Source organism: Haliotis rufescens, unplaced genomic scaffold, assembly GCF_023055435.1.
Source record: "Haliotis rufescens isolate VD_foot unplaced genomic scaffold, xgHalRufe1.0.p SCAF_82, whole genome shotgun sequence".
NCBI lineage: Eukaryota > Metazoa > Mollusca > Gastropoda > Lepetellida > Haliotidae > Haliotis > Haliotis rufescens.
This window is the reverse complement of record NW_025964375.1, coordinates 1,256,948-1,277,409: the sequence shown is the minus strand read 5'-3', so window position 1 is coordinate 1,277,409 and position 20,462 is coordinate 1,256,948. Positions and strand designations below refer to the sequence as shown.

At 42.2% G+C, this 20,462-nt stretch overlaps 1 protein-coding gene across 1 annotated transcript; it reads left to right on the top strand.

Moving 5' to 3' along the window:
* Window positions 1-2,779: 2,779 nt before the first annotated feature.
* On the top strand, window positions 2,780-19,084 carry LOC124144382. The gene is made up of 3 exons (XM_048390107.1): window positions 2,780-3,795; window positions 15,299-15,406; window positions 17,635-19,084. The coding sequence occupies exon 3, from the start codon at window positions 17,785-17,787 to the stop codon at window positions 18,496-18,498; it is 714 nt and encodes a 237-aa protein (XP_048246064.1). The 5' UTR covers window positions 2,780-3,795; window positions 15,299-15,406; window positions 17,635-17,784; the 3' UTR covers window positions 18,499-19,084.
* The last annotated feature ends 1,378 nt before the right edge of the window (window positions 19,085-20,462 follow it).

Genomic DNA, 20,462 nt, shown 5'->3' with positions numbered 1-20,462 from the left:
CTTATGATGTAGACATATCCTTGTAATATATCCCATCCAACAAAACGTTTGGGCCTACTTGGGGTTAATGTGGGCTGGGAAATAGATACTAAATTGGCAACCATATGTGACCCCGTTTTGGGTTTGTCCAAGGCTCCAAATGGATCCTGAGTGGACAGACATGTATAGCTCGTATGGGGCTTCGATGGGTTGGGTCAGTGAAGGTGTTTCTGTGTTCTTTTATCATATGCAACCCTTTTGTAGCATCACTACCTCATATATTCACATGTGTATAAAAGATTGAGGTTTATATATTCCATATATATATATATATACGTGTAGCATTATTCAGAATACAAATACTTACATACGATAAGAAAGAGTTTGGAAGCAATGTTAGCCAGGGTGTCGTTGTACAAAGCGATCTCAACGCTAAGGTGATCGTAACTCCCATACCTTAACATAGACTTACGAGAGTCGTAGCGCTTAGGTTGTTTTGTACAACGACACCCAGGACGCTAGGGGGATCAGCTCCTATATCTGTGCTTGTAAACCTCTGCAGCTTGAGACCTTTTCCCAAATGTAAAACAGTTTAGACTGTTTAGCGAGGCGACTAAACATGCCGTCTGAAACACTTTGAACCGATACTAAAGAAAGAGAGTGAGTGAGTGAGTTGGGTTTAACGCCGCTTTTAACATTATTCCAGTTATATCACGGCGTGTCAGCTTAATGTGGGAGGAAAGCCCGAAGTTTACCACTTCGGTGAAACCCACGAGCACGGGTTTGGTGCTGACAAACCTAGAAACATAATCGGGGCGAACCGGGATTCGAACCAACAATCATGGGTTTCTGGCGTGCCCAAGGGACGCAACTCTGCACAGCGAATCGCGGCGCCTTAGACGACTGGGCCACCCGTGTCCCCCTAAAGAAAGAGATTGTGCACTACCTTTACCAACATGGCGGGAGGAGTCCGGTAAACTGCTATCATACCACACTTTGTTTCAGTTGGTTGCTGTGTTGGACATCTGATTGCATTTTATAACGTCATGACAATGAAATGACAAGGAGTCCGATTCACAAAGCGTCCGTACATGTAACGTAGACAGAACGTAAGAGTTTACCATCAAAGTTGAGATAATTTTGCTATTATTTACGACCAACCCACAAAGCGTTCTTAATCCTTTCGTAAACTCGTGTCTTACGAGCATTGTGGCTCTGGTGATGGAGGCGGAAATAAATGGGTATTTCCCAATGACGTCAGTACTTAGGTATAAGGTATAAGGGATCCATATATGAAGCCAGACAGTCTCGGAAATATACTTATGTCATAGAAAGATTCCTTGATGACGCGTTTGTCGGATGTTGTCTTTGGGAACGATATTAGCTTTGGTTGATTGATGACGTTTGTGTGAATATATACCCGTGACCAAGTGGACTGGAATACCCCAGGTAAGTCCGTTAATTCAGTGAAATGCGATCCTTCACCATATAATCTGGGGGGCAACCAAAACCTGTGGTTCCGGGCACGATGCATGAGAACGCTCTGGGTTTTTGTGTGAGTTGAGTTCAACGCCGCTTTGAACAGTATTCCAGTTATATCACGGCGTGTCAGCTTGATTTCGGAGGAGTGGGTGAGTGAGTGGGTTGGGTTTAACGCCGCTTTTAACAGTATTCCAGTTATATCACGGCGTGCCAGCTTAATGTGGGAGGAAAGCCCGAAGTGATGCAGGTCTCAGACGTTTACCACTTCGGTGAAACCCACGAGCACGGGTATGGTGACAAACCTAGAAACATAATCGGGGCGAACCAGGATTCGAACCCGAAATCATAGGTTTCTGGCGTGCCCAAGGGACGCAACTCTGCCCAGAGAATTACGGCGCCGTAGACGACTGGGCCACCCGTGCTCCTCCATGATGTTGGAGGAAAGCCCGAAGTGTTGCAGGTCTCAGATGTTTTCCACTTTGGTGAAACCCACAAACACTGGTATGGCGCTGACACACCCAGAAACATAACGGGATTCGAACCCACAATCATAGGTTTCTAGCGTACCCATGGGACGCAACTCTGCACAGCAAATTGCGGTTCCTAAGACGGCTGGGCCCCCCGTGTTCCCGAGGGAAGTAAGATGAGGCGATAGTGGGTTTACAAGCTTAACACTGGCATAAAGTGGAAGCCTGTAGCACCGGATGATGCTGTCGTCATCAGAAGAGCGTTTCAAGGACCCTAGTTAGGTCTCGGTTTGTTTGTTTGTTGTTTAACGTCGCACTCAGCAATATTCCAGCAATATGACGGCGGTCTGTAAATAATCGAATCTGGACCAGACAATCCAGTGATTGAAAGCATGAGCATCGACCTAGGATAACATGCATCACCCGATCACCCGATTAGTCGCCTCTTATGACAAGAATGGGTAGCTGATGACCTATTTTAACTCGTAATCTTCACGGGACAGTTCGGTCGTGACACCCTTGGTGGTGACAGTGTTGCTTCTTCTTCAAATAAGCCAAGCAAAATATAAGCCGCCATCTTGATACTAAAATTACAACTCAAATGTTTGATTTACGATAGGTACTTCTGGAATACTGTAAGGGCCATTCTCGCTATCTCGCAGTCTCACGATGTCGACCTATGGAAACGAGCTAAATATGCCCAAAACACGAGAATGCGAGATCGCGAGAACGCGAGATTTGGCCAAAATCTCGTGTTCTCGCGATCTCGCATTCTCGTGTTTTTTGGTACTTGGCACTTTTTGACATTTCATTTTCTCGCGATCTCGCGTTCTCGTGTTCTCGCGTTTTAGACTCTGTCCGTGCGCATGAGTAATATCATAAGGTCAAGGCGCATGCGCAAGTTAGTAGTCCGGTGGTCTCATGCTTCTTTCATGCTCTCCATTCTCCAAGTAGCATTTGGCAAACTTATGACTTGAGCTTGAGAATGCTATCATGAAATTTACTTACACAAAGTCCTATGTAGCCTAGAGTAGAGTCCTCTCCCTTTGGTACATTCCCGTTTGTACGTTAAATTAAAATCCTCAACGTGCTCAATATAATTTAACAAAAGAAATTGTGTACATGAATGTCCAGTGATAGTTAAAACATTATAGTGTGAGGAAACTGGAAACAAAATATCACTGTCAGTTAATATTGCTCAAAGCCACATCAGCAGTATTGCAGCTATTCGCGGCGACACCATCAGTCATAGAAATAATCATAGGCCAGTGGTTTTCTCCACGAGGCAATATTATTAACGGCTAGCATATTCATCAAAACAAAATTCTCAAAGACCAATTTGTAGCATTCCGCTAAAATGAGATTGTCCGATGTTTTTACACGACTCCATAGTCGCTACTTTAGGCCATATTAATTAATAGATTTTCATCGTCTCCCACCTAACTACAAAACATCCCGCCTTACATTATTCTATTCCCTCAAAGTTCATAGAAATAGAAATATCGCTAATATGTGTGTTCCTACTCCGTACACGTAGCCCTACTGAACACGCATGATACAAGTGAATCGCATGCCTTCGACAGCAATTGTACACAGATGCCCCAAATAGTTCGATAAGAAAACAATAAAATGTTAAAAATAAAATGCGTTCGGTCTCCCATGTATTTTAAAATTCCGGCATGGCTCTGAATAAGTGAGTGAGTTTGGCTTAACACCGCTTTGAACAGTATTTATATTTCAGTTATACCCTGGCTTGTCAGCTTGAAATTGGACGAAACCCACCATCATAGGTTTCTGGCACACCCAAGGAACTCTACACAGCGAATTGCGACGCCTCAGACGACGGAGCCACTAGATGACTATATAGGTAACACCGCAAACACGAAAACGTCGTTTTTTCCCGTAAATGGTCATTGGACGGAAAAACGGCTAAAAATTCATTTAAATTGATTAATTGGTTAGCGTCTAGAAAGTGTCCGGAAAAGCGTCGAGTTTTTCAAGCGTAAAATGGACGATGCTTTTTGCTCCGCCTTGTACAACTGTTAACGGCCAATCAGATGGCGCTGGTCCCCCGACGCATTAGGTTTCGTATTTCTGGCATGTATCACATGCAGTATACAGTATGTCAAGAGATATATACAGTATACCACATGCGGTAATATACAATGTACCGCGAGCAGTGTGCGCTGGGCAGTAGCGCACATTTCCTCCCCCCTCTCCCTCAAGCAAGCCCCTCGTGGGGGAGTGACCAGGTCACAGGTCAGGCGTGCACTGGACAGCTGTTTCACTGGGGGCTAGTGAGGGATGCGGGAGGCCGGCCATACATACTCTTGGAGTTGTGGGACTGCAACTTCATGCTGTTGTCTTATAAGGCCAAGAGTAAGATCACCAGGACGACCACTGCACGTGAGCCATGTGGGTTGTGGACGAGATACTACATAGCATAGCTATATTACCTTATAAAGAATAGTAATGAAAGTTAGAAAGTCCATCAAGACCGGCGCGAGCTGGCAGTTGAGATCTGGGAGCTGAACACGAAACAGCTCCCATGCACAATAAAACGTTGTGGACCCGCAGACGTTGTGTTGTATACTGAAGAAGTATCCCCTAGAACAACATACATTTTCTACGGCGGATATATTGGTGGAGCTTCGATCCTCGGTACCTCAAACCCAAAGCACCAAGATAAAGAAGGTAGTCAACACGAAGTGAATTTCTATTATTCGTCTGGGGTCCACAACATCATCTACAACATCATCCACAACTTCATCCACAGCACCATCCACAACAGCAACAACGACGGCCACAACAACAGCAATAACAACAGTCAGCACTCTGGTTCATGTGGTTGTCTACTCTCAAGCTATTTCATAAAGCTTGATATCGGCTCATCATTATTGTCTTCATCGTTTTCCCTACTCTGAGACCTTGTCACCACCCCTCCACCGTTAGCTGGGACCGGCAACTTCTGGGAAGACCAGTAAAAGAAGAATCTGAAGGTTATTTCAGCCATCGCAACCGCCCTATACCACTAGGAAGGTAAAAGACCAGTGAAGCGTTACACAGTCCTTGTTAAATATCATCAACTACAAGATCATTGCCTGAACCAGAGAAGTCTCAGCTTTCTTCATTCTACTGTGTGTCTGCAGTGTGTCTATTGTTTGTCTGCAGTATCCTCTCTCAAGAAACATTTCTCAAGAACGTAGTGACATTTGTTTTCTGAAACGAACATTTTATTAAAATTATCTATAATAGCTGTGTGTCAGTATATCCAGTTTCTGTCACTGCAGAAAAATACCAAGTCGGTCAGCTGTGAACACGGTTTTTCAGCATCGGGCATCAGCTGATTTTCTGACGTCCTTGACACACAAAGACCTCTTGACATGATGTAACTTACCAGGGAGAGGGGATAGTCGGATTGCAGACACGAGGTGGATGTCGTCCAAATAGTGTTACGAACTACCAGAAACCGTTTCATAGATCATGCTTTCTGTCTAGGAAACTATTCATTACTGCTGTACAGTATCAATTATATTAGAACAGTAAAGGAAAATAACGACACCAATTCTCAGACTGTTTAAAAATTATTATATTCCCAGGATATATACACAACCGGGCAAAAGAAAATGCCTGCCATTCTAATATCACTCCTGTGTACAGTGAAATTGCGACCCCCGTGTTCCTTAAGACGTCATGTCCACGTCACCTGTTATGAGACACTCATTGATATGATGCATGTAGTATCGCCTAAGATACCCGAAGCAAATATATCTCCATCGAATAACCATTTTTAACCACCACCAAACAGGGGTGTATACTTACTTTTGCCCGGCAGTTTACACAAGCTACAATTACTTCCCAATCGTTCGATCACTGAGACGATTGGAACATGGTGGTCGCAATTGCAAATTGCACAGTGAGGTGAGGTGAAATGGGGTTTAACACGTGTGCGTGCTTGCGTGCGCGCGTGCGTGCGTGCGTGTGTGCGTGCGTGTGTGTGTGTGTGTGTGTGTTAATGTGGGTTTGTTGGATATTACATAAAACATTCATCTTGAGCGGGATGGTAGTTCGAGTTGGATAAGCATGTTAACTATGATCTTCTTAAGGTAGAGAATGCCGCGCATGAATGTATCAATGAGATTCTCGGGTACATGGGGGCTTTTCGGCAGGAATATCCACACAGAGGAGACTTGAATGGGGATCGGGTGAACATAATATGGTACCTGGTAGATTGTGTGTCATCAAACCGGACAACTTTGGTCTTTGACTGATTGTGGCGTAAAACACACTTATTCATTTACTTGTATCGGAAATTGAATGGTCATTTTAATTGTTTTTGATGAACACGTAATATATTTTTAAAGAAATAAAACAGTGACATAATAACTACAACTTTATGTGGGTACGAGTAGCTCTATTGGAGATGGAGTTGAATAAGTGTTATAAAGCTTCTTCACAACCGTGTAACCATGAACCATGACTTTATTGGGTAACCCAAAAAGACATATCGACCTAAAATAGCCAAATATCATACGATTTTACTTGTCCGCCATCTTGGATGCAAGGCGAAAACATTTCAGCGCGTTTGAAGCTGCTGAGAATGCCCCCTCAGAGTTGGACGAACATTCTGTGGTAGCGCGGCGGTGTTGACCAGAGACGATTTAGGTCCGTTGTGTGTGTGTGTGTGTGTGTGTGGGGGGGGGGGGGGGGGGGGGGGGGGGGGGGGGGGGGGGGGGTTGAGAGTGGGGGATAGATGATTGATTTAACAGCAAGTAAGGTCATCTTGAGCGGGGCGGTTTTCGTAGATGGATTAGCATATGAACTATGATTCTCCTTAGGTAGAAAATAAAGATAAACGATGTTCGACCTGGTAGAAGCGTGTCAAAACAAACTCATTCATGTATTTGATCTGAATGTTCATCTGAATTGTTATGGATAGTCACGGAGCCGTGATCCAGAGAACAGGGTGTCATTAGATAAAAATGAAGTAATAATAGGATTACCAGAAAAACGGGGTATAACACCCAAGCCAATAAGCTTCGCTCAGGAACACCAGAGTTGGTCAGTTATTAAAATGAATAGCAAAACTGATGAAAGTCACCAATAAACGTGTATAAGTGTTATATCGTCACTGCAAAAATAATGAGTGTTTGTCTTTAGTATTAACATTCAAATACGTGATATCTGTATCAGCGATATTGTCTACGTTCCACCGGTGAGTAAGCGTCAGGCTTACTATCTCGTAGAAGAAAATGTTGCAAGAAATTGTATTTCTGAAGACATCACGCTACAGTTTTTACGATGCATCACGTCTGCACTAGCGCTTCAATTTATATGGAGTTACTTGTTTCTTTCAAAACTATACAGTTTTAGAGACTAAGCATTAGTCTGAATAGACATCACCAGTTTGGAATTTGAAACTAATCTGTTTTACAGTAACACGACACTGTTTAAGTGTCATGTACAAATGAGAAAGTGGAATATAATATCTGGCAATATACACCAAGATCACCTTCTACAAAAATAAGTTTGAAAGGCCGGTTGATATTCGTTTGCGTATTTGACGATTATATAACTTTCGAAAGTATAAATCCTTTTCCTATACTCAGACGTTCCTGAGCCTTGCGCTTTCCTAATTATTTTGACTAAAATCATTACCTTTATCATTGTATTAGTTAATGGGAAACGCGTGCCGATCGATCAAGTACGTGCCATAAATTAAAGCGACATTGTACGATTCCGAACTTATCACGAGACTGTGTTTATGAATCATTGTCAAATAGTGGTGACATAGTGGAAACGGTACGCGAAATCGCGCATGCACAGAACGGAAAATTTGGACAAGGCATCAAGCAATCCGCATGCGCAGAACGATTGATTTCAGTACTTCCGCTAAGCGCTTCAAGAACAGCGTCAAACTCGGGCCTGTAATCTAACACGCGATAACTGACCAATGAAATCTGAAAAGTAGGAATACCGGTAGACGCTGTTGCTTGATTGACAATGTATGTCAATCAAGCAAGGGAGGAGCTTGATGATATCGTTCTCTCCCAGTAAAATCCGATGTCAAATAACGACGTTATTTGGATGGAAAAACGATGGTTTGAAACTCATGAACACGTTCCTTATTTCAATATATTGTATTCAATTCCACCCATGACTGTACACAACATTTATATATTTTACATGTATACGACGGCTACATGGGCAAGTATAACGGTAAACACAAACGTGTGTTTGTTTAACATTTTTGTGTGTTGAAACACATTATATATTCAAGGTAAAATAAAAACATTTAGTCTGTTCGGTAACTAATTCTAGCTATTGTTTTCTGAATAAAATATTATTTACTTCAGGCATACACATATTATTTCGTGTCATGTGACATGTATCATAGGCAGTTTGGCAGGGTATATAGATTTTAACAGGGAGTCTATATATTTTATATATTCCCTTAATTAAGTAAGTTGATTATATGTATTTAAATAAACAAAGTGCTGCCAATACAAATTATAACAGCAGCTGGGGTATCATTACCAGCAGCACAGAGTCATGTGCGGGTCAGCGGGTTGTAATTAATGCCAGAGAATGGCCGGTTGGCCACTGAAGCTTAACTTTGTGGATGAGGTGCGGGATACTGCAGGCTGACCATGTATGTAACGTAACACGATACATTGCAGTCTGACAGTGAGGGTTAAAGATAGTACGCTTTCTGTGAGTGGGACTTGACCCTCGGACAGCGGCTAGGCAGGTTGGCCCTCAGAGATCCTGCTTGGCCATACTACTATGTAGTTATATAGACATATTAAGATCACGAATAAATGTTGTGGACCCACAGACGGACTTGTGTGTTGTCATAAGAGAAATATCCGGTAGAGCACCAACGTCTACCTAGGATACATGTGTCATGTGACACCAGATGTTGTTATCAACCAATACTCATGTCGTAAACAACCATAGAAATGTGGAACATCAATGACAGAGAATAACCAATTACGATTTTCCAACGAAACAAATTCCTTTTGGCGTAAACGTTGACAAAAGCGGTAAAAATATATTAATGGATCACTGAAAATCAATGATGACACAATTGTTTGCAAAAATAAGCTGTTGCCTCAGGTGAATAGATGAAGTTATGCCGAATCAGTAAGCTCTTAGGACTCTTGTTTGCCCTGGAGCGACAAATGTAAATTTAGGAGGAAAACTCCCCGTGGCGTTCCCGGGACTAGGAAGGGCTCAGACACGATTCACTGACACTAGGTATAGGAGTATCGCTCATCAATCGTGTTTAAATCCTAAACGGAATACACATTTGGTGTCTAAACACGTTTAGTGTCTAAAAGGGGGCACGGGTGGCCCAGTCGTCTAAGGCACCGCGATTCGCTGTGCAGAGTTGCGTCCCTTGAACACGCCAGAAACCTATGATTGTGGGTTCGAATCCCGGTTCGCCCCGATTATGTTTCTAGGTTTGTCAGCACCATACCCGTGCTCGTGGGTTTCACCGAAGTGGTAAACGTCTGAGACCTGCATAACTTCGGGCTTTCCTCCCACATTAAGCTGACACGCCGTGATATAACTGGAATACTGTTAAAAGCGGCGTTAAACCAACTCACACACTCACCTTAGTGTCTAAACACACGGAATTAAGTGCATACCATCAGGGTATAATCTCGGCAGACGGCTACACAAAATTCAAGTCAATTCTAAAATCCCAATAGATAGTATGTGTACCAAATTCACACACATGAGTTCCAAAGAAGGACAGATCAACCGGAATTGCTGAGGCAGAAGGCGACCTCCCATACACATAAAACAACAACACGAAGTGAGGTGGTCTCTGTCTTAGACAAGATTGGGTTAGGCCAGGTTCACACAGTGCTGATTATGGCTCCCGTTTGAGATCACGAAAAGTGAGACAGTCGGATTACTATCCTCAGTGATCTGGAATGTCCTTTCATTGTCTGAACGGAGTCGTATACGTTCGTAACAGAGTCCTACGGATCGGGAAAGGTCCAAAGAGGTCGGCCAAGCACTCCCGACAGTATGGTGCGTCCCGTACCATTCGGGAAACTCAGCCGATTTTGTCTAGTCGGATTACAATCGTGACTATGTCGTGACAGATTCTGCTGTATCGGATCACAATCGTGTTGCCTGGACAGCGTCCTGTGGATCGGGACGCTGTCGTGATGAACGGGTATGATTTCTTCATTGCCGTTTCTTGTCGATTGAGTCCAGATTGCGTCCTGGGCCCACTTGCACAAAACGATCTTAGCGCTAAGACTATTGTAAACCTATGTCAAAGTATGGGAGTTAAGATCATCTTAGCGCTAAGATCGCTTTGTGCAAGTGGGTCCAGATTTTGCCGAATGCTTCACTGTCCGGTCACTGTCGGATCTCTGTCGGATCGCCTTCGGGAGAATCGGGACGCTGTCGGGACGAATTCGGCTGGAAACGGCTGAATCGGGACGCTTCCTGAACAATATCTGATTATTTGTGAACTTCCCGCCACGTATACCAGGATCTTGATCAGACTTTTGACAAATTTTAATCGGGAATGGTCCTATCAAGGAAGGCAGTAAAAATCCTGAATGTGTGACTGAGCCCTTAGGCAAGGTGCTCCAGGGCACCAACACCACCACTACTACCAGAATGTGCTGACATGGCGCATAGTGCTTCTTGTATATATGTGGTGAAAGTGACCCAGGAATAAGGCCGTGTTCAGTGTTGGTAACGGGTTAGATTTATAACACAGAGATTTTGGGAGGCTCACTCTGATCCCATCGCGCGCATGTTGGTTTGGTTGGTTGGTTGGTTTGTTGTTTAACGCCGCAGTCAGCAATATTCCAGCTATATGACGGCGGTCTGTAAATAATCGAGTCTGGCCCAGACAATCCAGTGATTGATAACATGAGCATCAATCCATCTTGACTAGAGTGTATAAAATTCCAGATATCTATTTCAAAGTCAATGTATTTCTTATTCTTTGACCTTTTCTAAGTTTGAACGTTTTCTAATGATTTTAGCTAAAGTTAATGCAAATGTGGTACCCGAGTATCTTATATATAAGGGAAATATTCAATAATTCACTTTGACATTACGCCTTTTTCCTGACTTGAAAATTTCCGTTGAAACAGAACTGTGCGGGATAATATGTAATATTCTGTTACACTGCCATCTGACTATTCTATTTATCATACAATTAGCCTCCCTGCCTCTATAATTGCAAGGAATATCAGAGACTAATTATCGGTATATGGTCTCTGGCAATATCTACCAACGGCCACCACCTACAAAGATAAGTCGTGACAGCCAGCAAGTTATTCGGTTGCAGTTTACTGATTTTTGTTTACGCATTCGTTGGTTATATTGGACCACAAAACGGGAGGTACGTGTGGCTGTTTCTTCAACATTCTCTTTTCTAATAATGTTGACAGGATGCGACAGTTGCGTTGTCGTGGATCGATTAAGTACTGGAAACAATCCGCGAAGTCACGTGAGCGTGGAATGGCAAATTTGAGCAAGTTGAAAACAATCTGCGTAGAACTCTACTGGTGGAATTCATTGCTTCCACTAGGAGCCACGTGCAGAGCGCCAAACTCTAACACGCGAGAGTTCGTCAATGAAAGCTCGACCAATAGAAATTCCAGAGCACGCTGAAGCTCAATTGACAATGTCATTCAAGCAAAGGGAGGAGCTTGATGAAATCACTCTCTCGCAGTAAATTTCGATGCCAAATAACGACAGATTCTAGATGGTAAAACGATGATTAGAAAGCGTGAAAAAACGTCGTTTTTTCGTCCATTGCCATATACGAGAAAAAACGACGTTTTCGTGTTTGCAGTGACTAGTAGCTATTATTGCGGTGTACATTTACAATACCATGGCGTTGCATCTGGACGCGACATCTAATCACAATGAAAAGTCATGCATAAACACCTGCACACAGACGCCAAAGTGTGTGCGCTATGGGGGAACTCAAAATCACAAATGCAATTTAACTAAACACACGTTTAAAAATGCCACCGAGATAAAATGGCAAATTATGGGTACAACATAGGTGGAAACGTCAATATACCAAGGGGCCCGAATGTTTGGCATATCAAAAAAAGTAATTTCTCGAGTATGGGACCGGTGCCGTCAAACCTTGGAGTGGCAGGCCCAGACAATAATTGCACTACGCATTAGATTTAGATATGCTCCTGTCATCAATAGAAATTTCCGCAGAATAACAGAAAATTTCAACATCTACCGTTAAAAATCGGCTCTATGCAGCCCACCTGAAGGCAAGGCGTCCTGTGAAGAGTATGACAATAACAGCCTACCATCGGCGGAAGAGATTGGTGTGGGCTAGCAAACACTAGGGACGAGCTGTGCACCATGCGTTACACCATGTTTACAGACGATTCACAGATGGCAGAAAACGTTGTCGGCGACGTAGCGGCGAACTAAATGCAAGGGCAACAATTCTTTACCATGATCGGTTTGGGGGCGGAAGTGTCATGAACTGATATTAGTCATTGTTGAATGACACTTGACTGGGCTGCAATATGTTGACGAAATTTTGCGTCCTGTCCCTGTTCCATTCGTTAGACTTATCGGCAGGATTTTTGTTCAGCAAGACGATAATGAGAGAAAAGGCTACGGACAATGGACTGGCCCGCTAAGCCCTCTGACATGTCCTCAGTAGAGCATCTGTGGGATGTTCTCGGGCGGAGAGTGTTCTCCAGAGACCCAGCATCCACCAAGGTGGCCCAGCTTAGCATAGCTCTTCAGGCGGAATGGCGGGGAATATAGAGGGCAAACCTACCCCCAAGTTAATCAACAGTATGTCATCAAGATATCGTGCATGTATCGCCCAGCATGGTGGACACACCAGATATTGATCTACACGCCCGAAATTAATATCACAGACATTTATTGCCTTACACCTTAACTGTCATTTCAACAGTTCCCTTATTTTCTGTCGGAAGAATAAAAACTGTCTGTGTCTTTTCATATTTGGAGAGTAACTGATAGAAGCGTCAGTAAAGGGTCTTGTTGCATGATGTAAGTTATCTTGTGAATATTTGAATATGTACAAAATCCAGTGTTAAGTTCATTTGCCTTTTTCAGTAGTTTAAAGTGTTGATTGGAAAAAATAAGTCACAGGAAAAGAGAAAGTGGATTTCATCTTCCACAATTTTGACATCTTGAGTTGCACAATAGTTTCACAGTCTATAGTCTAATAGTAGAGAGGTTTAGAATACCGACCAGTCTCTTCTGATAGGTAAAGTGCTCCACATCTGAATTTGGATAATAAGCCTACGTGATCACACATCACAATATGCTGTACATGGTTACTTACAAAACTATCAACTGGAAAAAACTTATCTATGTTATGAGTTTGTTGCCGTTAATTTTATTGTTATCATCCCACACACCTGCAAACCATGTGACCTTATCCCCATTAACTAGAAACACCCTTTACTTTTTACACTCCAAATCTCATTTCAAATCCAATTTACAACGAAACGGTTGATTAAGTTCAAAACTCTCTTGTCAAAGGAGGTGTTACATGGGAGAGACAACTCGTCAAATGTTCTTGTATTTTTTTTCTTGCATATTGTCACATCTGGAATACTGCCGAATAGTTCTGCTTATTGACCCACCACTGTTGACGTCCACCCCAAGTCTCCTTCCACTGTCAGATGAGATGAGTTTAATCCGACACAGAGGAAACTACCTGCACGTTCTGTTTTCAACAACTTGTATGTGTTGTATTTGTTGATTCCCATACACCGAGTCCGCAGAATGAATCAGGTTTCACCAGGGTGTCATGCAATTGGTAAACACTTGCTCTCTGAAATATACCTTGCCTTAGTCTAACATGGATACCCCACTCAGTTTTCGGTCGGGTAGCCTAGTGGTTAAAGCGTTCGCTCGTCAGGCCGAAGACCACGGTTCGATTCCCGACATGGATTCAATGTGTGAAGCACATTTCTGGTGTCCCCCGTCGTGATGTTGCAGGAATATTGCTAAAAGCTGCGTAAAGTCATACTCACGCACTCACTTTCCAGATCCCGACAGGACATTGAGTAAGCGCACATAAAATATCTTAACAATGGGCGGGTAACTCTCAAATCTCATAAATAACAAGAGTTATCTGCGCTGGATCTGACCTTGACCTCACCGATGACTACACGGAGGAAATGGATGTTTTAGCATGTTAGTCATGGCAAGTATCCTGGCATTATGGATTTTCGGACGCTTAAGAAACATTCGTCGTTTTTTCGCTAATCACATGAATAACTGTAAAACATCTCACCTAACTATATAGACAACTTTATCTTAAAATCAAGCCATCTTCCATGTCTTCGTGTTGTCAGAGCGCTAGGCCTATAGCGCGAGGGGTTCAGATTTTGCCTTACGGCTTTTAAAAATCTAACAGGATTTGTACATGGTAATTATTAGACCTACATTGCCCTCCGCATCCTAAACCTTATAAATCAGGTGAGATGAGGTGAAATAGGGTTTAGGGCCTAACGTCGCAAACAAATCAAGATTACTGCACTTAGCAGATACGCTATATCATGGCGGTAGTTAATTTATAATGGATCGTAATGGCGCACGCTGACTAACGTTTTAAATATGTCAGACGCCAAATGTTTCTTGCTCTTTGTCCAACTTTTAGGACACATCAAATAAGATTGATCGATGCTGATTTTCTTTTCCGAGTTGGGTAAACAAAACACCTGTCATTAGCAAATGAAGGGCGAGCAACTCTATAATTATTATCGTGGTATGGCTAGTTTGTGGTATGATACGTGTGGAATTATGTGCTTTACGTCGCTTATTGTTTTGGAATATGCATAATCAGTATGCATAAGTCTTAGGTTTGGTCAAGCGACTTTGTCCAAACAAATGTGTTCAATCAATTTCGAATGGAGGTGGGGGGGGGTACTTCCACTTCAGAAACATTCCATAAACTATCATAAACAAGTTAACGTGTATACGTACGAGAAGCCGTGACACAGGCTACCGAAACGAGTCCTGTTTTCGATAATATAGTCATACCAAGCGTGTGTATGTGTGTGCTTGTACTCGTCCGGAGTAATGCCGATTTTATAGTGCTAGCCCACTGAGACACCTTGCCGCATTTTAACATGAATAATCCACTCAAACACAGAATACTGACTCCGAGCCGACCAGCCCTGCTTTAGTGCAGTGAACATGACATGAAAATATACGCCAAAATATCCAGATAAAAATGCGTCACTTTATAATGTCAGCAATGGACACTTTCGCATTATAATTTATTTCATGTTCGCAATAATGTCATGATTTATCATATTTACAGAGACAATATTTACACGGTATCGTTTATATTGCAGGTGTTACTGCTACCCTTCAGGAGACTGAAGCTATGCATTCAGTATGGTGTGTGTACCATCACTGCCACGGGTTTCTCCATCATCCTCATTAATTTGCTGTCTTCTAAAGTAAGTTATATCTACTCTTTAAGGCGAAAAGAGGAGTGTCGGACATTTCCCCACCTGAACGCTTCCCCTCACGAACATTTCCCCACAGGACAATTCGCCACAAGCACTTTTTCCCCACATGGAATATAAATATGATATAAAACAAGAGACAACACAAAATGTACATCCGTACTATTTACAATTTGACGATGTATAATAATATGAATATTTAAAACCGTCATCACTTGTCAAGTTCACTAAAGTGTCACCAGATAGAAGCTGTCATTGATAAACGGATTCAAACCAAGCCAGATCTACTTTGACATAGAATGTATGTACTGGTAGAGTGACCTCCTTCCACCAGAGTGAAAGGATTACCCACAGAGAATTAAATGATTAAAAGCACCAACCGTGTCCTATCTACATGCTATTAAACATTCATTAGCAATTTGCTCTAATAATAAACTGTTACCTTAGGTATCCCCAAGCACCAATACTCAGCATGCCGATTGGGCAATTGTCATAATTACAAACCCAAACGAGATACTGCCTACATGGTCACTCCCTGTGATTGTCAAGATATCGAATCCTGTCCATATTCAGACAACATGGCAGTCTATATATATATTTCCAATATCTGCTTATAATTAGTGGTAAATGTTTGAAAGCACCTTCTGAAAAGAGTTATCCACCAAACATTCATTTATTAATTCTTTTTAAAGAAAAGTTGGGTGTGGGGAAATGGGGACTTTTGAACGGTTTTTTTGTGTCAGGCATGAAATCGCGAATGTTTTCGTTATCTGATCGTCGTCTATGGTAGTTGCTATCTTTGTGAATCTATACGAGATAACAACGGCGATCTAATTGGATATCCCCTATTCATTACAAGGGGCACAACTCGTAATCTACGTGAGGTTGCGCCAGGGTTGAGCCAAGAAAAGTGGCCTTGGTGTGGCAAGGGTAGAAACTAGGCTTTGATATAGGCTACTGGACACGCATGCCTCGGGAAGATGGTGAACAAGGATTCTAGTTTATCCTTTAAAGTATCATCATGTCTGGTAGGTCCGCCTTGTAGACTTTGGATGGATAGATCAGAAAGAATGATAAAGAAATGAGAATTATATATTATTATAAATATTTATATTAACATAGTAATTACATAAATAATTCAACATTAGTATTTCTCAAATCAAAAAGTATCAATTATTTTTAAATTAAATGAACTTTACCAGTCAGATTCCATCTCTCATATCACTTGCATTTGCTTCAAGCAACTTGGCGGCGCCCAGTCAAAAATCTGATCGATAATCAAGATCAATATTGTAATGAAATTGGTCGTACCCCGCTAAGTACATCACATCACTTGAGGACCTTGATTAAAAACATGAAAAAATGTGTACATTATCTGTCGACGACCAGTTGACAATACACATATTTCGCAAAACCTGCAGTCAATCGAAATCTGCATGTTTAAATCCATGTTGTTTACGAACGGGATGTCTATTTCGTTACGCGATTTTGTGATGAAAGTTAACTTAAAAGGTTTACGACAAATTCGCTTGTAGTTTGGGTCATTTGAGGGACGCTTCATTCAGTACGTCTTGCTGCGGCTTTTTGATGTTTGGGTCACACACATTGTTGCAAGGAAAGCAACTTCTGTATATACCGGGGAAGCCAACACGGTGTGTAATACAGGGTCAGAAATCAACACTGTCCTGCTACATGCACTTTATGTCAAGTATATATTGTTCAAGGTAAGGGAATCTAAAAGGTCATCTGATCTGTTGAATGTTCAGGCAAAGTTAACTTTCAAATAAATACAGACCATTTTTAGTTATGTATGTTCTAGATCACTGACGAGGTTGACTCATTCACATTTAAATCATATCTTTCATCCGATTCGCTCAGAGAGTGAGTGAGTTTGGTTTTACGCCGCTTTTAGCAATATTCCAGCAATATCACAGCGGGGGACACCAGAAATTGGCTTCACACATTGTACCCATGTCGGGAATCGAACCCGGGTGTTCGGCGTGACGAGCGAACGCTTTAACCACTAGGCTACCCGACCGCCCATCACCCAGAGAGGTGTATGGCATAGGAGAACGTAAAAGACCTGATGGTAATGAGATGTAACTACCCCCAACCGAATCATATTTCAGTCAAAGGTTTGTGATTATTCTCTTGATTTTTATTTTTTTAATTGATTGTATCGATTGAAATAATTGTAGAATATAATTCATTAATTTCAGCGCCAACCTTGCTATGGAGGTATAATTCCCGAAGATAACTTTGAATTATACAACAAATCGGAGCCACTGGAAGTTACAGTTGTCACAGCTTATTTCCACCTGCAACGATTCCGGAAAGGATCTGGAGGCTTTTTTGACACAAGTCTTTACATGAAGTGGGCGAACGTATACCAATATATTAGAAGCCCATTTGTGTTTTATACCGACTCGCCGGAAACTGCTGAAACATTCAGAAGGATGAGAGCAGGGTATGAAAATATTACAAAGATTTTACTGGTGGAAAGAAAAGCAGTGTGGGCTTTTGATTATGTAGAACGGATTAAAGCAATTTATTCAATACCGGGATACCCTAAGCACCACCCGAACACAGTTGTGCCTGAGTATTCGTGTGCCCAGCACGCGAAGTATGCAGTCGTTGAAGAAACCGTCCTGAAAAATTACTTCAACACGACTTATTTTGCTTGGATAGATATAGGATATTTTAGGTACATCGTTGGACGGAACAAAGAGTTTGTGATAGTAAAACCAGCTGATTTCAACGAATCTCGAATTGCAATGAACAAAGTGTACGATGTGAGTATGGACGTGAGTGTGGACAGTATATTCAAGGGAAATCGGGTGTGGCTTGGTGGAGGGATGTTTTTCGGGTCTGAGTACACACTACCGACTTTTATAGCCGACTATCGACACGCAGTTGAACGTTACCTGAATATGTCTCTTAGTAGCACAGATCAACAAGTGATTTATTCGATGAACACTATCAAAGAAAAGCCTTATGTGAGAAGACGGGTGTCCATACAGGCATATTCAGCCCGATATTGCTGGTTCTACTTGGGATTTTCATGTTACAGAGAGTTATCCTGACCACTATTGTGCCATAGCAAATGATCTCTATTGTATTGTAAGGATGATTATGCTTGTGTTGTCAATAACGGATGTTCACAGCTGTGATCATGAGGCAGTTTACACCGACCGTACACCATCGCTCTCCTAATGGGTGACCCATGGTTAGCTTCTGCTGATGATGTGTGAGTGGGTTTGATTTAACACCACTTTGAACAGTACTTCGGTTAAATACTATTAGTTTAAAAGTTTGAGAAAGTCCGAAGTGGTGGTCAAACGAAATATATAACTTTGGTAAAAGCAAGTTGCACGGGTATGGTGCTGACAAACCAAGGTTCATAATCAGACATACCCTTGGATTCGAACTGGGATTCTGGCACACGTAAGGGACGCAACTCTGCAGTAGGAATTCCGCATCTGACCCATGTTAAGATCCCAGGCGAGACTAGTTTCCCAGGACCACACTATAGTAACAGTCCATTGTTTTTAGACGAGTAGACATTTTTCAATTTGTACTTGTATTCAGATATACAAACAAATGTATTTTTCAGTCTCTTAATATTTTAAGAAACGTTTTGTAAAAAGCGTGAATTACTGTGGAAATGTCCCTGTGCATGTATATATTGTCAAATTTGAAATAAAAGTATTTTTCTACTCATTATGCAGACATATCTTTGTAATACATATTGCTCACAAAATATTTTATACAGATTGTTGCCACTGTGTATACATAATGTGTCTTGTATAAAGTGAATCACAGGGTTTTGTAGACCCGTTAAGATCCGGGGTAGAGAATAGATTTTCAGTAACCCATGCTTGCCGTGAAAGATGCAAATACGGGGTCAGACTGGGCCTACTTGGTTGATGCATGTCATCGTATCCAAATTGCGTGGATCGATGTTCATGATGTCAATTACTGTATTGTCTGGTCCAGACTCAATTATTTACAGACCGCCGCCATATTGTTGAGTGCTGCGTTAAACATGTCAAACAAAATACGACGCCTTAGACCACTGGGCAACCTATGCCCAATCAATTCATGCATCAACCAAGTCAGCGAGCCTGACCACCTGATCCCGTTAGTCGCCTCTCGAAGACCTATTCTACCCCGGATGTTCACGGGTCGTATTTCGATTTAGCGTTAAGTTCCTTTGTCGTTCATGAGTTCGAATCCCATATTTGTCCTTTTTATGATTCTAGATTTGTCAGTACCATTCCCGTGTCGTTGGTTTCTCCATAGTGGTAAATGTCTAAACCCTGCATTTCTGTAGACTTTCCGCGCAGATTGTATGTTGGAGCCACGTGTTTCTCAGTTGTAGATAAAGCAGTTGGACCGGTCGTCAAAGGCGCCGCAATTCGCTGTGCAGAGTTGCGTCCCTTGTGTACGCCAGAAACTTATGATTGTAGGTTCGAATCCCAATTCACCCCAATTATGTTTCTAGACTTGTCAACATCGTACCCGAAGGTTTCACCAAATTGGTAAACGACACGTTTTATCTACTGATTGAGTTGAGTTTAACGCCGCTTTGAACATTATTCCAGTTATATCACGGCGTGTCAGCTTAATGTGGGACAAAAGCCCGAAGTGATGCAGGTCTCAGATGTTATCACTTCTGTGAAACCCACTAGCGTGGCTATAACACTGACAAACCTAGAAGCATAATCAGGGCGATCCGGGACTCGAACCCACGACCATAGATTGCTGGCGTGTCCAAGGGACGTAACTCTGCACACCGAATACACCGAGTACCGATGAACACGTTTAGTATAATAACAAGTGGCTTTTCAGTTTCCTCGACACATCTCAGAGATTATCATTTTGTTTCCGACACCGAAGTCTGGGAAGCGGACGACTATGGTATTTCATCAGTTGATGTTACGTGGATACTGGCATCAGTTGGTGTCACCTGGATACCACTGATCAGTTGGTGTTACCAGGATACCACGGATCAGTTGGTGACATTTGCCTTGATTACATCAGTGGG

Coding starts and splice junctions, on each gene's coding strand:
- LOC124144382 (XM_048390107.1), top strand. CDS start 17,785: ATGAAGTGGGCGAACGTATACCAATATATTAGAAGCCCATTTGTGTTT.